This window comes from Alosa pseudoharengus, unplaced genomic scaffold (assembly GCF_046254945.1).
Source record: "Alosa pseudoharengus isolate Yale_2024_CS ecotype anadromous, Long Island Sound unplaced genomic scaffold, YU_APseudo_1.1 YU_APseudo_1.1_scf_15, whole genome shotgun sequence".
Taxonomy (NCBI): domain Eukaryota; kingdom Metazoa; phylum Chordata; class Actinopteri; order Clupeiformes; family Clupeidae; genus Alosa; species Alosa pseudoharengus.
The window spans coordinates 37,348,876-37,358,875 of NW_027468620.1; the positions used below are offsets into that span (position 1 = coordinate 37,348,876).

At 41.0% G+C, this 10,000-nt stretch overlaps 1 protein-coding gene across 3 annotated transcripts in view; it reads left to right on the top strand.

The window, feature by feature from the left end:
* ppp2r5d (protein phosphatase 2, regulatory subunit B', delta) overlaps nt 1-10,000 on the top strand; it is a 54,635-nt gene that overhangs the window by 28,184 nt on the left and 16,451 nt on the right. For all 3 annotated transcript variants that reach the window (XM_076286361.1, XM_076286362.1, XM_076286363.1), the window contains 2 exons: nt 1,690-1,889; nt 9,954-10,000. The exon at nt 9,954-10,000 is cut by the window's right edge and continues 64 nt beyond it. In XM_076286361.1, the coding sequence (XP_076142476.1) occupies nt 1,690-1,889; nt 9,954-10,000 (247 nt within the window). The remainder of the gene's footprint in view (nt 1-1,689; nt 1,890-9,953) is intronic.

The following is a 10,000-nucleotide window of genomic DNA, read 5'->3' on the forward strand; positions in this document are numbered from 1 at the left end:
TGTGTGTGTGTGTGTGTGTGTGTGTGTGTGTGTGTGTGTGTGTGTGTGTGTGTGTGTGTGTGTGTGTGTGTCTCTCAAGACCATCTCTCTCCCCAAAGAGGTTCTGTTGATCACAAGTGCTTTGGGTTGGGCCCCCAGCTGGTCCCTGGCTTGATATTTCAGTTAAAAATGCAACAAAAAACACATGAAGATTGTATTTAATTGTATATGGCAAATGGTGGTTAATAACGTCATGAATAGTAAACCAGAAATATACAGTAACGCCTGGCAAATTGTAACTGTATATTCCGCGGGAATGTTCAGTTATATGTTGCATTTTAAAAAAACTGTTGGGATGATGTATCCCTACATAAATGAACTTCATTTGATATTAAACATTGCTCCATCAAGAAGCGATAAAAAGGTGAAATTGGGCTTGCCTCAATTTTGAATGATGGTCATTGGCGGTCGTTTGCTATTGAACCAAGTCATAGCTCATTACTATAAAGTTGACCAAGTTTCAACTTTCTGCTTGACGCTCTGGTCGCTCAAAACGGCCAATTCCCGAACTGACGGATTTGCAGCTTCTCGCCGCCGAAAGAAGCCGGCTTCCGTTGAAAATGAATGACTTCCTGTAATTTTGCAGCTCAAGTCGGTGGCGGTTTGTGCATACAGTAATGACAATGATGTAGCGCAATGCCAAACACCATACAGTAATGACCATGATGTAGCGCAATGCCAAACACCATACAGTAATGACCATGATGTAGCGTAATGCCAAACACCATACAGTAATGACAATGATGTAGCGTAATGGCAAACACCATACAGTAATGACCATGATGTAGCGCAATGCCAAACACCATACAGTAATGACCATGATGTAGCGCAATGCCAAGCGCCATACAGTAATGACAATGATGTAGCGTAATGGCAAACACCATACAGTAATGACCATGATGTAGCGCAATGCCAAACGCCATACAGTAATGACCATGATGTAGCGTAATGCCAAACACCATACAGTAATGACCATGATGTAGCGTAATGGCAAACACCATACAGTAATGACCATGATGTAGAGTAATGCCTAAAGCAATAGTGGCAGCGCATGGCTGTTTGCGTGCTTTGTGTGCACCACGGCTCAGTCCAACAAATTGAAGTAAACGGAACGGATCGGCCCATGGAGCTGCTAAATATTCCGATCCCTGATCCAGCTATTTTGTCAATATCAGGGCCAATATCCGATCTTAATATCGGATCCGTGCACCTACCTGCTAGGGGGCAGCCGTGGCCTACTGGTTAGCACTTCGGACCTGTAACCGGAGGGTTGCCGGTTCGAACCCCGACCAGTAGGCACGGCTGAAGTGCCCTTGAGCAAAGCACCTAACCCCTCACTGCTCCCCGAGCGCCGCTGTGTGTGTACACTGTGTGCTGTGTGTGTTTCACTAATTCACGGATTGGGATAAATGCAGAGACCAAATTTCCCTCACGGGATCAAAAGAGTATATATACTTATACTAAATACCTCTAGGGAAGGTGTTAGTCTTGTGGTTGAGGGTTTTGCTCTGGTGTGTGTGTGTGGTCTTGTGGTTGAGGGTTTTGCTTCGGTGTGTTATAAATGATGTAACTGTAAGAGGGTGCATGATAATGGTGTAATAAACAAGTGTTAAATCTCTCCCTCTGCCCCCCCCCCCCCCCCCCCCCCAGATGCGCCTCCTGTGGAGCGGGAGGAGCTGTTTGTGCAGAAGCTGCGTCAGTGCTGCGTGCTCTTTGACTTTGTGACCGACCCCCTCAGTGACCTCAAGTACAAGGAGGTGAAACGCGCCGGCCTCAACGAGATGGTGGAGTACATCACCCACAACAGAGATGTGGTCACGGAGTGCATCTACCCTGAGGGCGTCATCATGGTGAGAGAGAGACACACACACACACACACACACACACAACAGAGTCCATCTACCCTGAGGGCGTCATCATGGTGAGAAAGAGACACACACACACACACACACACCAGAGATCTCGTGGCATGAAATCTCGTCACACCCCAAGTCTATACCAATATGATAACCGATAATATTGCTCTTGAAAAAAAATTGTGAAAGGTGAAGGGGACAGCGTCATTTTTCCTGCCACCAAGGACGGACAGAACTCCTAATAGTCCTCAACAGTACACCAGAATAGCAGTGTGGCCAGCGAGTGTGTGTGAACCGCTTTCATATCTATGGAGCTAAATGCTCGACGCAGAACCGTTTTCATATCTATGAAGCTAAATGCTCGACGCAGAACCGCTTTCATATCTATGGAGCTAAATGCTCGACGCAGAACCGTTTTCATATCTATGAAGTACAGCTAAATGCTTGACGCAGATAAGCGTTTTCATATCTATGGAGTAGGCTAAATGCTCAACGCAGATAAGCGTTTTTTATATCTATGGAGATCAATACTCAACGCAGATAAGCGGCTAGAAGCTGGGAAAAAGCTAACGACCAAATCGGTGTTTGCCAGGGAAACTTATGCATAGTTTCAACTAATGCCAAAAAAGTACAAAAACTAGACTGTGGTTATTGGCTATTTCTACCAATTATGAAAGAAAAGAACCACTGCATTAACCATACACATCTAAGTGTACAATCTTGAAACAAGCAGTTTTAACACTGACAGATGTTGGCATATCAAAAAACCCTGGATTTTGATCAGCTTTACCCATCTGATCCAGGGGCTGTGAGTGAGTTTCCCTTCACTTGATCACACCGCTGAAAACACGCTTTCATTCAGGCTTGTGACACTGTTGTGAAGAAGCATGGTGGCTGCTCACTCAATTCAAAACACTGACACACACACATACACACACACACACACACACACACACACACACACACACACACACACACACACACAGGCTTGTGACACTGTTGTGAAGAAGCATGGTGGCTGCTCACTCAATTCAAAACACTGACACACACACACACACACACACACACACACACACACACACACACACACACAGGCTTGTGACACTGTTGTGAAGAAGCATGGTGGCTGCTCACTCAATTCAAAACACTGACACACACACACACACACACACACACACACACACACACACAGACACACACACACAGGCTTGTGACACTGTTGTGAAGAAGCATGGTGGCTGCTCACTCAATTCAAAACACTGACACACACACACACACACACACACACAGGCTTGTGACACTGTTGTGAAGATGGATGGTGGCTGCTCACTCAATTCAAAACACTCGTTACAAAATATCGATACGGCACCATCTACAGGCATTTCCTTTTTTTGTCTAGGCCCCGAATATAAGATCCCACTTTTTCACACATATTTTGAGAAAAAAAAACTTGTCTTCTATTCGGATCAATTTGGTACAACTTAGAACTACAATATCTACTGAGTGGTCCCACCAAATATGTTTATTAGTTTCCTCAACTAGCACGGTAAAGCGCAGACACAAGAAGGCAATGCACTCTGGGTAGGCTGAGCTCAATGTAGCTAGACAGGCCTTAGGCACACACACACACACACACACACACAAGTAGCTCAGTGTAGCTAGGCGGGCCTTAGGCACACACACACACACAAGTAGCTCAGTGTAGCAAGGTGGGCCTTAGGTTAGGAAATTAGGGCTTTAAAAAATATCGGCGCAAATTATCAGCCGAAATGTTATCGGAACAATAATAATATTTACATTTATTCACTTATCGGCCAACAATATATCATCCGCCAAATATACTATTATTGAATATAAGTGAATATATTGTGTGTCCCTAACACACACAAACACACTGTCTCTCTCTCTCTCACACACACACACACACACACACACACACACACACTCACACTCACACTCACACTCACACTCACACTCACACACACACACACACAAACACACATGTGTGTATGCTCACAAACACACTCATGACTCTTGTACTTTCAGATCTCCAAGCTTGCACTCACTTCCTCCATAGTATGAAAACACAGATGTGTGTGTGTGTGTGTGTGTGTTTGGTCCCTGCGTGAGATGAGCAGATTGTGATAGTGAGTAATTCAGTTTCCAGCAGGTGTTTCCTCTCCCATCAATTTTTTATGCTGGAACCCTGAAAAACACCTTAATGCTGTGCACTTAAGACTGTGTGTGTGCTGTCTAGTTAACATGGAGGCTCAGTAACACACACACACACACACACACACACACTCATTCACACACACACACACACACACACACACACAGGGGTGTCACGATTCTCCAAATCCTTGATTCGATTTAATTTTCAATTTTAAAGTCACAATATTACTATTTATGCATTCCCTATTCTGTTTATTCTATTCTTTTATTTTGAAACCGCTTTTTACTTTGAAACCGTTCCAACCACGAGGTTGTAAACAGAGCAAGCATTAAACATAGATGTGAACATAGTGAAATGAAACAGCACAGAATGATAATTTGATTGTTTCAGCACACTCCAAAGAGACCCAAGGGTAGTGTTGGAATATGTACTTATCAATGTGCATTTTATGCCTAAAGGTAATTTTGGACTGTAACTAGATCATCTTTTCACTTGCTAAGTTGAGTAAGTTAGTGTTAATTGACGTGAATGAACGACAAAATACTTCCACACCAGTTCATGGCCTCCATGTTAACTAGAAGGCGCGCACACACACACACACACACACACACACAGCACACTATGCTATAGGCCAGAGCATCATGCCTGCTTTTAACTGGAGTTGTTAGTGTAGCCCTTCAGGGCCACCGTAGTTGGTGTAGCCCTTCAAGGCCACCGCACAGTGACAGACAGGAGCAGGTCCCTCTTCACACATGCGTGACAGAGCACCAGGGGCATGATGGGTAATTGGGCATCACAATCAGACGTGCCGACACCTGCTCTTCCTAGTCGCTCAGTCAGCTCTATATAACATGTCTACACACACACACACACACACACACACACACACACACACACACACACACACACAGCCCATGCTCGGACTACACACACACACATGCTCTTTTTAGTCGCTCAGTCAGCTTTGTACAACATGTCTACACACACACACACACACACACACCACACACACCTGCTCTTCAGCTCTGTCAGCTCTGTACAACATGTCTAATTCATAAAGCAAAAACACACTCTCACACACACACACACACACACACACACACACACACACACACACACACACACACACACACACACACACACACACACACACACACACACACACACAAGCAGTTTGAATTGAAGAGATGCAGATGAGCATGTGAGTGTTGCTGTTTGTGTGGCGTGTGCTGCTGATGTCACTGCTGTTTGTGTGGTGCGTGCTGATGATGTCACTGCTGTTTGAGTGGCGTGTGCTGCTGATGTCACTGCTGTTTGTGTGGTGCGTGCTGATGATGTCACTGCTGTTTGAGTGGCGTGTGCTGCTGATGTCACTGCTGTTTGTGTGGTGCGTGCTGATGATGTCACTGCTGTTTGAGTGGTGCGTGCTGATGATGTCACTGCTGTTTGTGTGGCGCGTGCTGATGATGTCACTGCTGTTTGTGTGGCGTGTGCTGCTGATGCAGTAGGAGTGAAGTCTTATAGAGACGAATGACCCATTAGACCAGCCTCAGACGAGTCCAGGAAGTGACGTCAATTCCAGAAATAAGTACCTAATTTACTTTACTCTTTATGGAGAATACAGTGGGAAAAACGTGTTTTCTTTTACAGTTCATGGAAAAAATAGTCACATTAGGTAGAATCTTTTTATTATTATTCGTAATTCACATGTATTTATTAAATAATCGATCGCGACTGACTGTCCACGTGATCTGCCAGTCAGCTGGGAGGAGCTCGTGACTCACGCATAGGGACTCACGGCAGATATTGCGCGAAATGTTGGTTTATTTAAATGTTAGTATCGTTTAGATGTACTTCCTATTCATTAACATGAACATGATGACTGACTAAATAAATGACTACGATGTTTAATAAACCATTGTAGGCATACAAGTTATATCACATCAATTAGTTTTCTGTAGGCTAGGCTAGTATGACATGCTTTACACTAGGCTACAGCATAAAAATAGGCTCAACAATAGGCTATCAACACGTTTGCAGTATCACTGTTGCAGAAATCACATACAAGAAAGCATCCTCTTGATTGTTTGTACATTTTTGCATATTCCAACATAAGGAAGCAGCATGAGGAAACTTGTCGTTTTTCTGCCTTATTTTCTAACTACTTTTACGAGTCTGCAGTATCACCGAGTACAGCTGTTACAAGAGGGTCTGGCGTCCCTTTGTTAAGACGCAACTTCCTGCGACGGTCATTCGTCGGAAAATGACTTAACTCCCTCTCTGCTGATGTCACTGCTGTTTGTGTGGTGCGTGCTGATGATGTCACTGCTGTTTGTGTGGCGCGTGCTGATGATGTCACTGCTGTTTGTGTGGCGTGCAGTAGGGGTTAAGTCATTGAGAGACCTCAGACCCATTAGACCAGCCTCAGACGAGTCCAGGAAGTGACGTCAATTCCGGAACAGACGAGTCCAGGAAGTGACGTCAATTCCGGAAATAAGTACCTAATTTACTTTACTCTTTATGGAGAATACAGCTGGAAAAAACGTGTTTTCTTTTACAGTTCATGGAAAAAATAGTCACATTAGGTAGAATCTTTTTATTATTATTCGTAATTCACATTTATTTATTTAATAATCGGGTAAAACTACACACAATTCATCATTTATTAAGCCTTTGTTACTTATTAGTTAATGGTTTGTTCATCATTAGTAATTTCTAATTTATCATCAGTAAAGCATTTGTTCACACAGTTATAAATAGTTTGTTCATAGTAAAAAAGCCTATATCTAAAATATGTTTATACATTATTGTTAATACTTAATAAATGATGCACTAATATGTTTTTGATTAAGTAATATTTCCATTATTTAACAGTTGTAACATACACATGCACTAATGATTAGTTAGGGTGAGGATACATATTTTATAAACCACTTCCTAATACTATAATTCATAATTAACTCAGGAGTTACAAGTGGTTAGTTAATGATATTTTGTGAGCTCATCTAAAGTGAGGACTTTTTATGCCTTGCAACACATTTACAAATGAGTTATAAAGTTTACACATGCATTTATTAATTTAGCCGACACTTTCACCCAAAGCGACACATGTCAATGAAATTAAAGGGCAAGGCCACATTGGTGGACGCCGGGGTTTGAACCCCCAACTTTATGGATTACTGCATGTTAACCCAGCTCCCTATCCACTACACTACCTCTGCCCAGTGGTATTACAACAGTCAATTCAAAAATATAATATAGATATGCGTGTTTTCTATGAACAAACCATTTTTAACTGTGTGTAAACATGATTTACAGATGAGAATTAATGTAGGAATAATGCTTTACAAACGAAGAATACAGCATTTAATAATACTTTACAGATGTTTAATAACAGTGTGTAGTAGAAGAAAACAGAAACTCTTGCATAGTTGTGGGGGTTTCTGTCTGGGCCAAGGTAGTGTAGTGGATAAGGAGCAGGACTAGCATGCAATAGCCTGAAAAGTTGGGGGTTCGATTCCCAGCTTTCATTGTTATGTCAATGGCCTTCAATTTAATTGACATGTTTACGTCGCTTGTCTGCTAAATGAATGAATGTGAATGTAATCTTTACAACTCATTTGAAAATGTGTTGCAAGGCATAGAAAGTCCTCACTTTAGATAAGCTCACAAAATATCATTAACTAACCACTTGTAACTCCTGAGTTAATCATGAATTATAGTATTAGGAAGTGGTTTATAAAATATGTATCCTCACCCTAATTAATCATTAGTGCATGTGTATGTAACAACTGCTAAATAATGGAAATATTACTTCATCAACAAATTTTATTGCAAAATGTATTAAGTATTAACAATAATTCATAAACATATTTTAGATATAGGCTTATTTACTATGAACAAACCATTTATAATTGTGCGTACAAATACTTTGTTTATGAGAATCAACATAGGAACAATGCTTTACAAATGATGATCAAAGCATTTTGTAATAGTTTGCAACTGGTTTATAATAAGAAAATGATTTCATTATAAGTGGTTGTTTCATTACTTATTAAGTATAAATCATGTACTTACAAACATATTTTTGGATAGGCTTATTTACTATGAACAAACCATTTATAATTGTGTGAACAAATGCTTTACTGATGATAAATTATGTATGAACAAGAAACTACTAATGATGAACAAACCATTAACTAATAAGTAACAAAGGCTTAATAAATGATGAATTGTGTGTAGTTATTATAAAGTGCTACCAATAATCGATCGCGACTGACTGTCCACGAGATCTGCCAGTCAGCTGGAAGGAGCTCGTGATTCACGCATAGGGACTCATGGCAGATACTGCGCGAAATTTTGGTTTATGGCTATCGTTTAGGTGTCCTTCCTATTCATTAACATGAACATGATGACTGACTAAATAAATGACTATGATGTTTAATAAACCATTGTGGGCATACAAGTTATCATTATATCACATCAATTAAGTGTTTTCTGTAGGCTAGGCTACTGTGTGACATGCTTTAGGCTACAGTATATAAATCAACAATAGGCTATCAACACGTTTGCAGTATCACTGTTGCAGAAATCACATACAAGAAGGCATCCTCTTGATTGTTTGTACATTTTTGCACATTCCAACATAAGGAAGCAGCATGAGGAAACTTGTCGTTTTTCTGCCTTATTTTCTAACTACTTTTACGAGTCTGCAGTATCACTGAGTACAGCTGTTACAAGAGGGTCTGGCGTCTCTTTGTTATGATGCACTTCCTGCGACGCGGTCATTCGTCTCTAAATGACCAGAGCCCTTCTAAGGAGAGCCTCCCCACTCTCTATTAATCCCATACAAACCGAATTTGGTTGCAGTTCACCAGAGTTCACCTAGATCGCGGGCGAGTCCAAAATACATGGGGTCCTATGGAGCTACATGGCTACATTTGTTGTTTTCACCTATTTAACAACTGAAACCCTCAGATTTTATTTTATTTTTCGCAAAATGGATATGGATTTTCAATCAAAAGTGAAATAATCCGGGAGTCATGTCCTTTCGTTTTCTTACAGGTTGGGTCGTTGTTGCCCATAACACGCTAGCATTGATGCTATGCTATGCTATGATCATGCTAATGAATGACGTCATTGGCACGTTTGAAAGGCTTTTTAGAACAATTAAGTGACTTTAAAAAATATAATACATATAGTCTATAGTATAAATATAATACATATAGTCTATAGTATAAATATAATACATATAGTCTATAGTATAAATATAATACATATAGTCTATAGTATAAATATAATACAGTATAGTCTATAGTATAAATATAATACAGTATAGTCTATAGTATAAATATAATACATATAGTCTATAGTATAAATATAATACATATAGTCTATAGTATAAATATAATACATATAGTCTATAAATATAATACATATAGTCTATAAATATAATACTCAACCAAGTGTGTTGTCTTTGCCTCCCCTTTCCAATACAATATTCAAATTACTTGAAAAAAAATTATATCCCGAGAAAAGTGGATTATGAGGGGTACAGCTCCATAGACCTCCATTCATTCTGGACTCGCCCGCGAGCGCCCCTAGATGCAGTACCACACCGGAAGCGTTCCGAGAGTGAAGGTTCTCTCCTTATTAGACATTCTCTGAAATGACTTAACTCCCTCTCCGTGTGCTGCTGATGTCACTGCTGTTTGAGTGGTGCGTGCTGCTGATGTCACTGCTGTTTGTGTGGTGCATGCTGATGATGTCACTGCTGTTTGTGTGGTGCATGCTGATGATGTCACTGCTGTTTGAGTGGTGCGTGCTGCTGATGTCACTGCTGTTTGTGTGGCGCGTGCTGATGATGTCACTGCTGTGCTCAGTTCTCAGTGAACCTCTTCCGGACGTTGCCCCCCTCGTCCAACCCCAC